Genomic DNA, 14,928 nt, shown 5'->3' on the forward strand with positions numbered 1-14,928 from the left:
GAAGCAAATGATTGACTGTGTAATTATTTAAGTGCTCTGCTTACAATGCCGGCACAGCAGATCCCTGGCTGTAATCTGCTAGTGTTATTTGAGATATTTACATATTACTTTTACATTAAAGACGTCATGAAAATATGTGTCAGAATTACTGTCTAAGGAAAAGCATGCAAAGGCTCCCATTATTCTTACAAATATGAGGCATGGAGAGGAGGTAGAAAGGATGAGAGCCAGGGGGGATGGAGGACACTGGGAGACCAAGGCCTCTAAAGCAAGGAAACAAAGCACAGATGAACTTAGAGATGGAAGCAGCAAGCACGGGGCCTGCACCGGACTGCAGCAGCTCTTCTGAGTATTTGCCAAAGCTCTCAGTTTAGTGTTTTTATGGACTCCCGGGTATGAGGACAAGTGGCTCTCTCTTGTCTCTGCCTGATTTTAGGGCTCTTTTCTGTGCTATGAAAATATATACATTTGTTTTAAATGTATAAGAAGTTACCTAAAGATAAAAAAGATCAAGCCATCATTCAATTAATAGTTCATAACCCTTCACAAAAATGATACCTTCTCAAGCTTAAGAATTACAAAATTCATAAAGTAGTCTTACTGAAGAACTCAAAATTATTAGAAAGTAAACAGAGTTCTCCAGGAGAGTGTCAGTAGTGATAAGGAAATTGATCTTTGGGGTTGAAGAACACATGGCAGCCTGATGTAGGCCTGGACTTTGGGGGCATACTGGAAGTAAGAAAAAAAGAAGCACTGAACGAGGACAAGAGAGCCTCAGCCATCCTAACTCGGGCTTAGACACCGAACTGATTATTACATTTCAGAACTAACATCCAACGTGTTGAAAAAAGGAGATGTAAAAGTTTGAAATTTAAAAAAAAATTTAATCTTAAGCTTGTAAAACTAATCAAAAACAATAAAGAAAAAGCTCATAGCAAGAGCTACACACCCACAGCCTTTACATAGTCAGGGCTTTTAAACTTCCTTCAGAGCCCAATAGAGAAAATTACCAAATCATAACTACAGGTTCCATGAGACAAGAGGAGCAGCCCAGGGTGCTGAGGAGGTGAACTGCAGCTGCATCAATCAGGTCCACAACTCGTAGTAAGAACGCAAAATGTATGTTTCCTTCCTGTAAGAGAAGCGTGCTCACCATCGATGGGAAGGCGGTAAATCTAATTTTAGAAATCACTGAAGAACACGTAATATGTCACATTCCTCATGACTATACCTTTGTCTGCTGGCCTGAAGGCAGAAACAGTTTATAATTTCAATTCATCACATGTGGTTTTTAAGACTGTGTGGATTATAGCAATGAGCAAGATATGTACACATAGAAATCACAGCTAATAAATGGGAAACGTCTCTTAAGGAGCTGTGAGAAGCGCAGGACTGTGGCTTCTAGTAATCACTGTTGGAAGATGGCGGGCCTTGCTGCAGACAGCAGGCAAACATGTTTGGAGTGGCTCCCTCCTGATTAGGGGACAGGGTAACACTGCTCAATTTCCTTCAATTTGTGTTTCAGCCTCAGAACAGTTCCAATGACCTCTGTATCACAGGATGGAGGGAAATGTGGCCAGGAGGGCACAGAAACCGCAGGGCTGCGGGTGCGACGATTACTATGGCTCTGGGGTGGGAGGACCATGGTGTGGGAGGACCATGGTTGGGGACCAGGAAGAACACAGTGCTGACTTAACAATAAGCTAGAACCGCATGTTCTAACATCTGCAGTTTTGTTTCACTATGCCAATAGGTAAAGCATGAACACACATATGAAAGGCGTGTTATCATGAGCCTTTCAGTACCATCCATGGCAAATTACTAAAAAGAAGCAGGATATAGGTTAACTCAAACCTGAAAGCAATTTAGATAGATGTTAGCATCTTATGAAATGAGATGGCCTTCCTCCATTAGTAATATTCAAATTTTAAACAATATTTTTTAACTTTTATAAAATTCTAACAGTAAAGTCAGGATGAATTAAAAACCACTGAATTTTAAACAACAAAATACCAATTGATTTACTCCTGCAATTGTAAAAACATGCCATGTTCTAAGGCACCTTCTTGTCTGTAACTAGACATTTAACTACCTTGTGCTTCTTTCCTGCTGTAGATAACGAGGGTGGGGTGCTTTCAGGATTCATTTTCAACTGATTGTCCTTGTGAAGAACATTTAACTGTTAATTTTATTTGACAGTTTTTAGAGATTAGGTTATTTTGTGTTTGGCCCTGTGTGGTCCCCAAAGACATGATCAGGTCCCTGCTATCAAATATTCATAATTTAGATAAGAGAGAGAGGTGAGGCCCACTGCCACAATGTACTAAGAATACAACTAACCCTGAGAAAGCGTTGTTGTAAATGTCAACATAGACAACTCCTTTCATCTTTTCAAAACTGTTTAAGTTTGGTGCCATTTCATGAGCCTCTGCCAATAGCATGGCACAGAGAGTCTGAGAAGCAGAGACCCTGGTCCCTGGTCTCTGTCTACACAGCTGTAATATGGAAAGAGAACGCATGGAATGCAGGCTACATAGCTGCAGAGGTCACAGTCAGTCATATCACATGACCTTGGGGAACCAAGGCACCATCAGTAGACTTGCAACTATTCCAGCAAATGAACAAAGCACCTTGGGATTAACAGAGACTAATTCTGCGAAGAAGGAAAAGAAGCAGCAGTCTGCACAGAGCCCCAGAGGGAGAGAGCATCAGAGTGTCTTCCAGGCTGGGAAGAGCTGCGCACTTGAGAAAGGGTAGGAATCAAGGCAGGAAGAGTGAAGGCACTTAATGACTGGCCTGGGAAATGGTGAGAGCTTCAGCTGGGATAAAGCCCCAGGTGTCTGGGATGAGAGACGTGTGGGATGTTCAAGGATAACTGGTATCTAGTCAGTTATAAATGGTTGTCTCTTAGTTCCTTAGAACACTAGCTGACTTCTCACATCCCTTGTAGTTCTCTGGCAATGGACTCTGCTGCATCACATGAACGTGCCTAGATTGTGGTTTCAACAGCCAAAGGGATCGCTGGGATATCACAGGAACCACTCGCTATGGAAAGATCTTCACGGTGCTCCCAACAGAAACCCCACAGGGCCAGTTGGCACTCAAGCAGCTACATGACAGGAAGGGAATTCAATGGCGTGCTCACTAGGAGGTTAATGATGGTACACTCGTCCAGCAGTCCTTAGCCCAGGTAAAGAAAGAATTTTAAGGAATGGCGTCAAGACACAGAGGTTGAACAGGAATGTGCAATGCCTTGGCAAATGCAACCTGCTCCTAAAACACCGCATGACTTCTTCATTTATGAATTCTGACAGTGAGACATACTCAGCAGAAAACGTCCTTTGACCTTTGGTCTTCCCTACGCTAATAACTGGTAGTGTCATCCTCTCTTGTAATACTGGGCAGCAGCAGCAAGCGCAGGTCCTCAACTGGCCATGAGGCCGCAGAGTGGATGTCAAGACTCCACAGCATCATGTGCTGTTCAGCTAGAAAATACACGATCTCATGTATAGTCCCTGTATTCTCAGCAGCATTATTTTCAACCAAAAATAGTTTAATAAAGGTGAGTTTATACTACAAGCCAGGAAAGTCTGCATGGGAAAGTATGAATCTAGCTAGGGTGCATGCAGGGATGCACAAAAACAAGCCAAAATATGCAAGAAGCAAACAAGCCAGATACCTTCTGCTATGTAAAGGCATCTTTCAAAAAAAAATTTTTTTAATCATTTCATTTGTTTACATCTCAAATGATATCCCACTTCCTGGTTACCCCTCCACACTCCCATATCTCATCTGCCCTCTACCCCCTCCCCTTTGCCTCTATATGAGGGTGCTCCTTCACCCACCTGCCCACTCCTGTCCCACCGCTCCAGTATCCCCCAATGCTGGGGCATCAAACCTCCATAGGACCAAGAGTCTCCCCTCCCATTGATGTCAGACAAGGCCATCCTCTGCTACATATGTATCTGGAGCTATAGGTCCCTCCATTCACACTCCTCGGTTGGTGGTCTAGTCCCTGGGAGCACTGGGTGGTCTGGCCAGCTGACACTGCTCTTCCTATGGGGTTGCAATCCTCCCCCACTCCTCCAGTCCTTCCCCCAGCTCCCCCATCAGGGTCCCAGAGCTCAGTCTGGTGGTTGGCTGCAAGCATGGGCATCTGCATTGCTCAGGTGCTAGCAGAACCTCTCAGGAAATAGCCACACCAGGTTCCTGTCAGCAAGCGTAAAGGTATCTTATACGGGTTCAACTCAGTGCTAATGTGAGTCCACACTGAAGGGAGATGCAGTGAATGATTGGATGCATTACTTCAAGTAATCTAGTTAGCATATTTTTGAAGCAATTTTTAAAGAATGAAGAATTGCCCAGCTTCAATTTTTAGGGGTGAGGAAAGTCCCCTGATAGAGAAAGCTGAAGTGCATTTTCTACGACTGACATCCAACCATCTAATTAATTCTGCATCCATTGTGACGGACACGCTCCTCCCTACCCTGTCTCACCAGAACCATCCATGGAACAGGAATAAGGGCACAGAGTGCCTTGTTCTCTAGCCACAGGATGATCTTAAATGGAGAATAGACTATAAGGTGCACATCCCTGAGTGGCCACGTGATACACTCACAGTTAGCTGGGGGTGTTCTCCTGAGACAGGGGCAGGCTGTGAAACCCATGAAGTACAGGGTGGCATCACTTCTGCCCCTTTCTACCAACCATAAGCCATCAATCTCAAGTCCTCCTCAGAAACAGACGCCTATCTCCAATGCACTCCATATGCTGCTATCTCAGCTTCTCTTTACGGAGTATTTTTTACCAAGAAAGGTGCAGGAAGGTAAGCTGAGCTGGACTACAGGTGGTGCCTGTGGTATCATGTACTCTCACCAGGTCGAGAATAGCAGATCCAATTGGCCAATTTGCCTCTGAGCACAGAGTACTGAGTACGGCGCCGCATCATCAGATCCACTTCAGACTGTCTTAGTGGCTACAGGATTTCTATACTCAGCACACTTAACTCTCCTTATGAAGGGCATCAGGGTGAACCATGAGGAAATACATGAGTTATCCATCCTCTGAGTGGACACATATCAAGTATCTTCATCATATCAGAGCACCTCTGTGATCATTATTTGACAGGCTCCTTATAGCTAAAAGCCACAGAGACCAAGACAGAGCTAAGTGAAATGCAGACACAGAGGTCCATCAAGGGGCTGCCATTCTGTTTCCAGTGCTTTCCTTCAATGTGGCTGAGGCAAACTCTGAAATGTGAAAATAAGTTTTTTTTTAAACTGCTCAAAAGACAATAATAAAAATGATATTTTTAAAAACATACACTGCAAATTTTGAATTTTTAAAAAATACATGTCACATATTGACATTTCTTTTCCAAAATTTGACATATGCCAAGACTCATTTCTGTAGACACTGTAGGCATACTGCCAAGAACCCACAATAATTCTATGGCTCAAGAAAATGCTTTAATATCTTAAAACCAAAAGAAGAAAACTTTTATATGGAAGAAAATATTTTGATAAATAATATTAATACATCTGCCTTTATACCACAGCAATCAGAAAAACAGCAGGTTTTGGTATTTCCAAGTGGAGAAAGGCAATATGAAGGCAAAACTTGTGCGGCCTGTGACGTCTGCATGCTCTACCTCTGTCTGAGTCTCCTTTAAAACAGCAGCACAATACTCCACAGCCTCCCACCAAACTCTTTAAAAAGACATACATGAAAAAAAACCAAAAAACAGCAAAACCAAAGCCCCAGTGTTTGGTAGCAGTGTCAGGAAGAGATCCCCTCCCCTCCCTTGTGCCAGCTGCAGTTGGGAAGCTGGCCCTGATGAGGTCAGGAGAGCAGGTGAGCAGGCGAGCAGGTTCAGTACCTCTCAGGCCCAGATCCAGGGCTTTGAACTGGCCCTCCCCAACATCTACCCCATGCATAAACTGCTGGACTGCATGAAGGAGCCTATCCTACACATGAAAAACTACAGGATCTTCATGGCACAGGGCAGCAACAGGATGTCTGAGAGGAGTCCCAGGGAGGACCCAGCATTGACAGAGTGGCAGAAGCCAGAGGCCTTGAACCACACCAACCAATCATTGCTATGAACATTTGTAAGCAAAGGAAGTGTGGACAAAAGGGTGTACGGTGGGACACACTGTGACACACTACAGCTTCCACAATGCGATTTTTTTTTTCCTCTGCAAGGGGGAGGTTACAGGCTATGAGAAAGGAGGGTGAGGACAAGGGGAGGGAAGAGAAGTCGGACTGGGGTGCACGAAATGACATTCACATGGAACCGATAAAACATTTAAAACATACATACTTTAGCAAGATTTCTGGGTAAAGCTAGACTGAGTATTCAAATTTAAGCAAAGATAACTTTAAATGGCCAGAGAGGATAGCACACCTTCAGGGCCAGGCTTGAGAAGGTGCTGGAGACATTGCATTTGAAGCTCAGCTGCTTATCCAGGTTTCCATCCGGGTCCCTTCGCCCATAGTCAGAAAGACCTGCACGGTCGGAGGCAGCCACCTTCTGGAACACGGAGCAGGTCATTCCTGTGAAGCCAGCAGCCTTGATGACGTAAGCCTCCAGAGCAATGTTGGGCGAGTACTGCAAAAATCAACCAAACAGGAGTTATGGAAGATGCAGAATGCAAGGTAAGGGGGTGTTCCAGGACTTCACAGACACACACACACACACACACACACACACACACACACACACACACACACACACACACACACCTTAAAGAAGTGAGGAAGGCTGTGAAGAGGGAAGACCTGAGGAGGCTGGCATGCAAGGGGCAGGTGGGCAAGGGGAGGAATGAAGAGATATTTAATTATATATAGAAATTAAAAGTAATAGTAACCTGAGGGCAGGCACTGTAGCTCAGAACAGAGCATTTGCTTAGCACACAGCAGGCCCTAGGCTTGAGCCTCAGCATTACAGATAAAAAGAAATAATAAAAATAATTCGAAAAATACCTTCCAGCTAATAAGCTAAAAATGTGAAGATTTTGTTCACAGGATGAGCTATGAGAAAAACCTGTAGCAACCCCCCCCCCATGTGCACAGAATGGCTGATAAGAAAAGGAGGGAGTCCTGATGATGCTCCCTCCGACTGCCCACGCTGCTGCTTCACACGGAGAACAAGCAGGCTGTCTGCACTGAATTCATAGAAAGAAACAAAAAGCTGCAGACTCATCCTAAAGCTGGTTTTTTTCCCCCTAAAAAAGGCAGATGCTGATCCAAACGGCAGAAAATAAACTGAGTTAAGTAGTAAATTAGGTCAGGATAATTGCCTAAAACAGATGGCACCTGCCGACCCTCTAACTTTGAAGGAATTCAAAGGTGATCTGAACTTAGGGAATCACTAAGATGTGCAAGCTGCCAATCCACAAACCACTATGCCTGTACTCTGGAGGACCCCAGCATCTCTCCCACTCCACCACCCATGCCAGCGGAGGCACAGGAAGAGAAAAGGTGACAGTTTCACTTTCCAATCTGCCGAGGTGGCAGGATTGACTGTTCATGTAAAGAAACCGTGGTGACTGCCTTGCTCTGAGGATGATTATGTATGCATTAGCGTCTATTATGCATGCATTCACACACTAACCCTGTGAAATCAGCATTCATTACACACATAGACTAATAAGGTATACTCCATATAATTGCTGGATAACAATCCACAAAACTCCTGTAGTTTCTGAAACATCACATCAACACAATTGATGCCTGAAACTTCCCTGGGGAAGCCCTGTCTTCATATCTTTCTTCATACACCTTCTTGACTTATTATACCAACCCCTACCCCTTTCCTGGTTTACTTCCTCTAGGCTCAGATATCTGTGGTCAACCATCATCTGAAAGCACTAAATGGAAATTTCCAGTTATAATACTCATAAATAACTTTTTTCTCTGTTATAATCTTTCTATGTTACCATTAGGTGTTATCAATCTCTTATTGTGCCTGATTTATAAGCTGAGCATGGCAGCTATGAACATAGAGGATAAAATGGCAGATGCAGAGCTCCTGACTACCCATGGCTTCAGGCATGCACTGGGGTCCTAGAATACTTTCCCAGGATTAAGGAAGGCAGCTGTGTAAGCAGATGTGTGACTCTTGGAGCCTGTTTTGCATGCCGAAATGGCCTTCACTCCTGTGCCATCACTTTTATTATGCCCTTCTATGGCAGAAGGACCTGTGAGGTGCAGCTAAGTAATCCAGGAGGCTGTGAGAGGGGAGCATGTGTAAACAGTTGGGGAGGGTATTGAAAGACAGGTGGGTCTCAAGTCAGGCCATGCCTCTAAGAGTGAAACCGCCGTGAACTTAGCGGTGAGACAACAGCTACATTATCCCTCTAATTACATAATTATTTGGGCACAGAATTCCAATCTTAATTGAGCTAACGGGAAATAACGCACAGGATGATCAAAACGGCCTCAGGAAGTATAGAACACTCAACTTCCCTTTAATAGTCAGGAGCTGAAAACCATTAATCAGATCAGAGTATGATAGCTAAGGGAGTAAGACATTTATTTATCGCATTTTTAGAACACAAGTAAGCAATACACAAAGAAATTTACAAGTTCAACTTAGCATGAACATAATTTAATACTGTTTAACTGAGAGATTATTATATTGTACTAGCTGCTTTCCAAATGTTGGAGGGCAGCCCAGTCCTTTAAGATCGAACCCGAGGCAGTTATCAGACATTCTGAAACATCCTTCATGGCTCAGAACCGAGAATTACCTTAGACGGACAGTGGGTGGCACGCAAGTAGAGCCATACAAGTATTTCTTATTGTTGTTATAGAATTCATTTCAGTGGATTAGACACTGACAGCCATTCAAATACATAATACAAAAGTATTTTCCATTTTCTGAGAAAACAGATTACTCAGAAGCAAAATTAACTTTTCAAATGATTTCAGAGCAAGACATTCTGTGCTACAGCAGGAGACAGCGACACCATGATAGGGTGGAGACGAGGCCCTTCTAGGTCGGAGTAGCCATACTCAAATCCTCCTGAGGGCCTATGACAATGATGTACTTACCGTGGAGTACACGTGGGCCCCACTGGCCAGGCGATGTGTGGCAATGCGCTGCAGGCACTGGACAATCCGACTGCAGGCCTTTGCTTCCCTCTGTGCCAGCCACAGGACCCGCTCATCAGCCAACATGATGTTGCTTGCCACATCGACCATTACATCACCAAGCTGTGGAGCAGGCCAGAGAGAAGAGAATGATGTTAAAAGCCAGGGTGAGCCGCTAAACAGACTCAAAATGAAAACGTAAAATTAAAAAACAAAACAAAACAAATTTGTTTTAAAGGATGAGACTGGCTTCTGTATAAATCTGATGTAAGAGAACTGTATTTGCTTCTCATGAAAGCCCTCAGATAGAACAGCACACTCAATTATGGCCATTTGGTAATATTTAGCTCCAAACAGTACTTAAGTAGCCACTACATCACTAGTGACAAGACTGCTGTGCATCATCTCAGAGGAAAAGAAAGGCAATTAGATTAATTAAGGAGGAGAATGTGACGCACTGTCACAGACAGGCTTCAGCTCATCGTCTAGAAAACCACTGTGAACACTTGGTGAATATCAGCTTAAACTCCTATCCATTATACACAGCACCTACACTTCCTCTTCTATCTCCCGGCATAGTCACAAGACCAATCACCAATCACCTTCAGCACCCCGAGCACCCAACTTGTGCAGTGTGATTTCCTCCGCTGTGAATAACCTCCCTTCATTCACCTCAAGTCAAAGAACACCTGAGAGCCCAGAGCCCTGTAAGGACTGAGCCTAGGAGGCGCTCCCTCTCTGCGGCTCCTCCCACACACCGCACCTACTCTGCTCTTATTTGCTCAATTGCACTTTACAGATATCAACATAAGGCAATAGCAGGAACAGGTCACTTTGCTTCCTGGTTACTGCAGTTAAGCTACCACAGGAAAATGCACTGGGCAGCCTGTTTGCTAAGGAGACCCACCCAAGTCAAGGGAGTTCTGAACAGCATCACACATGAAGGGAGATCTTGGCAAGGGATATGGAAAGAAAAGGGGAAAAAAAAAAACATTCCAGAGGCTGGAGCAGAGCTTTGCAAGCCGGCTGGTCCTCTTACCACAAAGCAAGCATCAAAGGCGTTAAGCTGCAATGCCAAGCCAGAAAGCCAGGACTGCTTTAGCAAATGGCTTTTGATTATCCCAGAAGATCCCAGCTAAGGCCCTCAACCTTGCTCCGCATCCAATACTCTGCATAAGAAGTATGAATAAGATGGCTGAGGAGGTTTAGGAAGAAGTCCAGCCCACCCTAACATGGTCCACTTAGAAAACCCACCAGATCCTTACTCTATGACCACAGGCAGAACAATCTCAGTGCAGGGGTGAATAACAGCCACATGCCTGGCCAGACTGGCACCTCTTCGACCCAGAAAAGAGGGAACTACAGTCCAGTGCCTTCTAAATGATGGAGCACATTTAAGTGCCAGCAACAGGTATCAGGCTCCTGAAACTAAGCCTCACACAGAGCAAGTGCACAAACGATGTTGGCTTCTTCCCTTGTTTTACTGGTCCTTTGAGGGGGGGGAAGATAAAGAACCATTTAAGCCCCCAAACAGGCCTGCTTTCTAAACCAGACATCTGTGCAGTAGAGCGAGCCATAGAGGGCACCTCGTTCTTCAGATCTTCTCTGCACATTTAACTGGCAGAGTAAACGAACCTGACGAGGACCCCTAGACAGCATCATTTTGGAGGCTCAACTTGGATTTCTTTTGGGGACCACCGACTCTAAAAGATGATACTTCACATACATGTTTGAGGAATATACACATGTATACACCATGTTTGAGGGAATATACACCATCAGCAAATGGCTGTCTGACGGTCTGCATCACCAATATCCACATTGGTAAAGTTTTGTTCCTCGGAGGCACTTGACTACTGCCCCTCGACCGTTGCCCCTTTGCCAGCTCGAAGCAGTTAAGAGCTGCTTTCACCCTCAAATGTCTGAGCAGCAGCTAGGGTGATCTGAGATGGGGATTGAGACACTAGGAGTCAGAGAGACTCCCTGTTAGGCAGACTGATAGGAAGAGGGGTCATAAAGAGGGATAATAAAGGGGGTGAATTTCCAAGATGGCTAGCTTCTTCCTCAACCTCCTGACTGGAGACAAAAGCCTGGCAGCTTAAAACAAACTTCTTGTGTGCCTCTGTGTCCCACCAGCATGCTCCCTGCTGAAGGCCTGGCTCAGTAAGCTCAAGGGTGTGTCATAACGTAGTTCTGGGCTAATTGGGCTTAACTTTCTTTACATCCTAAGTTAGGGAAAAGAAAACCTCTTCAGAGGCTATAAAGCCCCCAGCCCTCCATATAAGACTGTATTTTCCAGCTTCTGGGTCCCCTAGCTCTTTCTCTGTGTGCCTGTTGCACATGTGGTTCCTCAACCATAATAAAAGACTTTCTTCAGCTGGCAAAAAAGACGGGGGCACTTTGTATATCCGTTTTCAGATATCAAGGCTTAATGCCTCAATGACAAACCTTGCTCTAACTGCTAAAAAGTTCCTAACTTTGTACTGCATGTGCCATAGAACATTAAGGCTTCATTCCAGCTGTAGTCCTTGCAGTCAGGGGACTAAAATGTGTTATTTCCACATATACCTTAGTATCTGAGCAAGACTCATTCGAACTGCCAATAGCTATCAATGGTCACTTCATTCACGGTTAAATGTCCATTAGTGGTGCTCACTTACATTGTCACTGAGTAAACACTGAGCGACTGTCACTCCCTATCCGGAGCAGTGAGAACGGAGCACTGCAGGAGTGCTCCACTTCCTAGCTTATAGCACAGAGAGAAAACAGGCATGGGGTTCTCATTTGAAAATGTGAGTCCCACTGAGATCACTGTCATGACAGACTTATCAGGGTAAAAACGTGACAGAGAATGATCAAATATAATCAAAACATTCCATTTCAACTGACGCCCACATTCTCCAGGAATGTTTCTCCCAAGCATGAAGCAGTACCAGGGTCAACTGACAGAAGAGTTAGGAGGAACTGGGCAGATGTGGTGGTGTAGTTACAAGCCGAGCACGTGGAAGGCAAAAGTGGAGGATTCTTTGCGTCCAAGAGTTGGGAAGACCAACTTGTCAACTTTGACCTCCTGTCAAAATGAAAAGGAAGAGTAAGAAGAGAAAGTGGAGAAGGGGAGGAAAGAGGAAAAGAAGAGGGGAGGAGAGGATCAAGAGGAAGAGGAATAAGAACAAGAGGAAGATGAGTAACAGGAGAAAAAGAAGGAGAGGGAGGGAACCAGGAGGAAAGAGGAGGTGGGGGGGGGAGGCAAAGGACAGAAGGGGAGAGGTAGGGAGAGACAGGAGATGGAGCAGCAGCAGCCACCAATCTGTAACTTCACTCATTTAATGTCATAGGCAACACGGGAACACCACACCCTACACTTTCCTACTAACAACAGGTACGGTGCTGGTGAGGACCCCTATTTCTGAGTATATAAGATGGCTGCTGACTCCTACCTTGTTTTCTGCACCAGCCAATCAGATCAATCAGACATTGACACAAATGAACTAGTGAACTCCATCCTTAAATGCAAAATTGAGAATGGCTGGAATAATGCTTTCTATTGTCTACTACTCTGGCTTGCTATTACTTCAGGATTTTATGCAAAAATATAACAGGCAGTGTGATGAAGCCCTCAGACACGCTCAGTGACCATCAGAATTGAAATGCTTTTGGTTATGAAAACTTCGGAGATAAAATACACAAAAGCACTGATTGCACTTAAGGCAAAGCTACAAATATGAGCTACTATAGGATGGCATGATTTTAATGAAATGTGTTTTGTATTTTTTATAGAATTAAATAAGCACATGAAGTTTCTGAGGATCTGACCGTGAAGCCTGACAGACTTGTCACTGTCACTCCTCCTGAAACCCTATGAATATGTGAACCAGTTACTCTTAACCTCCAGTCATGCCAGGGTCAGAAAGGAGCTTGTGCTAATCACTGTGAGGGGAGGAATGAGCCACACAGTAGAAGTGGCTCCGAGAAATTCTCTTTCATACCGGGCACGGGCACGGGCACGGGCACAGGCCCTGATTCTCCTGACCCTTTCCTGACTGAAGTGGCCTACAAGGAAGAACCCAGGAAGAATCCCATGCTTGACACAGGCTGTAGTTCTGTCCTGGTTTTGTTTCTTACACCACTATGTGCACTTTCAGGAACATTTTCTCAGCTACTGGAGCTTTCCCCACCACTGTGACAGATTCTGAACTCTCTCCATCACTGAGTCACAGAAGCATGGGGTATTCTGTGACTATCTGCTGCTATAGGGAATACTCTGGGACAAATTCTTTTCTTGCGTTCTTAGCCATTCAGCATGGACTACTGAGGAAAATGGCTCACTCTCAGCTAAAGCTGGCAGTCTTGTTGGTTCTGTATCTCCTTGTAGGTAATGTGGGTACAGAATTCAACTTAGGTTTCCAGGCTTAGCAACAGGCTCCGTCACCCACTGAACCAGCCCCTAAAGGTCCTTTTGTTGTAGAAAACTTACGTAAAAGACCCAGCAAGTAAAGTCAGGTCTTAAATACTCTATCGCTGAGGGAGGGATGAGGCTGGGAGGGAAGAAGTGGGAGAGAAAACCAAACGCACAGGCTATATAAATAAGATTGATGGCTGAAAATTGTCCCAGTTAGGTGAGAAGACGAGACAGGAGTTAACAATAACATTCTCAACACTTCTGAAATTTTCCAATAAAATGTTCACAGGAGCCTAATCCCAAAGGGAACAAATTCAAATGAACAATATAATGAAAAAAATGAAAACTCGGTAGCAGGTCTCAGAGCCTCCTCTGAAGAAGGGCTGCAGCAGATTGCTAGAACCCTCCTAGGATAACAGACTGGAGCACAGGCAGGGACAAGGAGAGCTGTCTGTGTTAAGAACCCAGCAGGTGACTTCTCCAGGAAGCTCACACTACCAAGCACTGGGTCTTAAAAAGCTTAATGAGCAAAGTCTGGCAAGTCTGGTTAGGCAAAAGAGCTGGGACATAGCAGAAATAAAGGTAACCAGAAGCATCAGAATGGAATGGCTACACAAATGCAGATGTGTAGACAGAATGCATCAACATGTGCTGAGTCTGTTCACACAGTCAACCGGAGCTCAGCAAAGGACTCTAAGGCAAAACTTATCCTGCTCCTTGTGAACCTCCTCCATCCTCATCAGACAGCATTAAGTATTGGCTTCATAAGAAAAACTCCTCTAGTAGATACAGAGGACACATTTACTCCCAGAGAACTCTGGCTGCCTTCTTATGGCCACTAAATATACCTTTTAGGTCTGTGAGGGTGGTCTGTGATACCTTTCAGTAGCTATCCTGACACAATGCTCCTGCCTTAAACTGACAGAAATCAACCATGGTTTTAAGAGCAATCACATCAAAATATGTTAGCTATGTACTGAAGCATGGGCCAGGCCCACGGCAAAGACCTTGCTGAGCATACTTGAGAAATTCATTTAACTACTATCATATCTTATGTATATGCATCTCAGGGTATCTTAGCATAATTTAATGCAGTGGTAATTAACTTAAAATGCAGTCCTTAAATCCCACCATCTCTATTTATTACCCTAATAACCAGTGAAAGGCTAAGCCTGCAGTTCCCAAAGGACTGCACAGGACGGCAGTCACCAAATCACAGGGAATGCATGCATACCTTCAGGATTCAGTCATGAAGCCTATTTTTCCTTTGATTTTTGATAGCTTGACATCACTTCTTTTTGATGAAAACTGTAAACTTTACTGTATTAACCAGAAAGTGACAAAAATAACCTCCAATCAAATGCTCAGAGAACTACCTGATGCCCTGAGTAGTTCTTAGCTTGGCACAGAGATCAGAAAGGCACAGGGCGATG

At 44.4% G+C, this 14,928-nt stretch overlaps 1 protein-coding gene across 1 annotated transcript in view; it reads right to left on the reverse strand.

Moving 5' to 3' along the window:
- Adgra3 (adhesion G protein-coupled receptor A3) overlaps positions 1-14,928 on the reverse strand; it is a 99,046-nt gene that overhangs the window by 21,117 nt on the left and 63,001 nt on the right. Inside the window, exons 11-12 of the mRNA NM_133911.1 lie at positions 9,058-9,219; positions 6,407-6,610 (exon numbers count right to left, since the gene is read on the reverse strand). Of these exons, the coding sequence (NP_598672.1) occupies positions 6,407-6,610; positions 9,058-9,219 (366 nt within the window). The remainder of the gene's footprint in view (positions 1-6,406; positions 6,611-9,057; positions 9,220-14,928) is intronic.

Source organism: Mus musculus, chromosome 5 (assembly GCF_000001635.26).
Source record: "Mus musculus strain C57BL/6J chromosome 5, GRCm38.p6 C57BL/6J".
NCBI classification, from domain to species: Eukaryota; Metazoa; Chordata; class Mammalia; order Rodentia; family Muridae; genus Mus; species Mus musculus.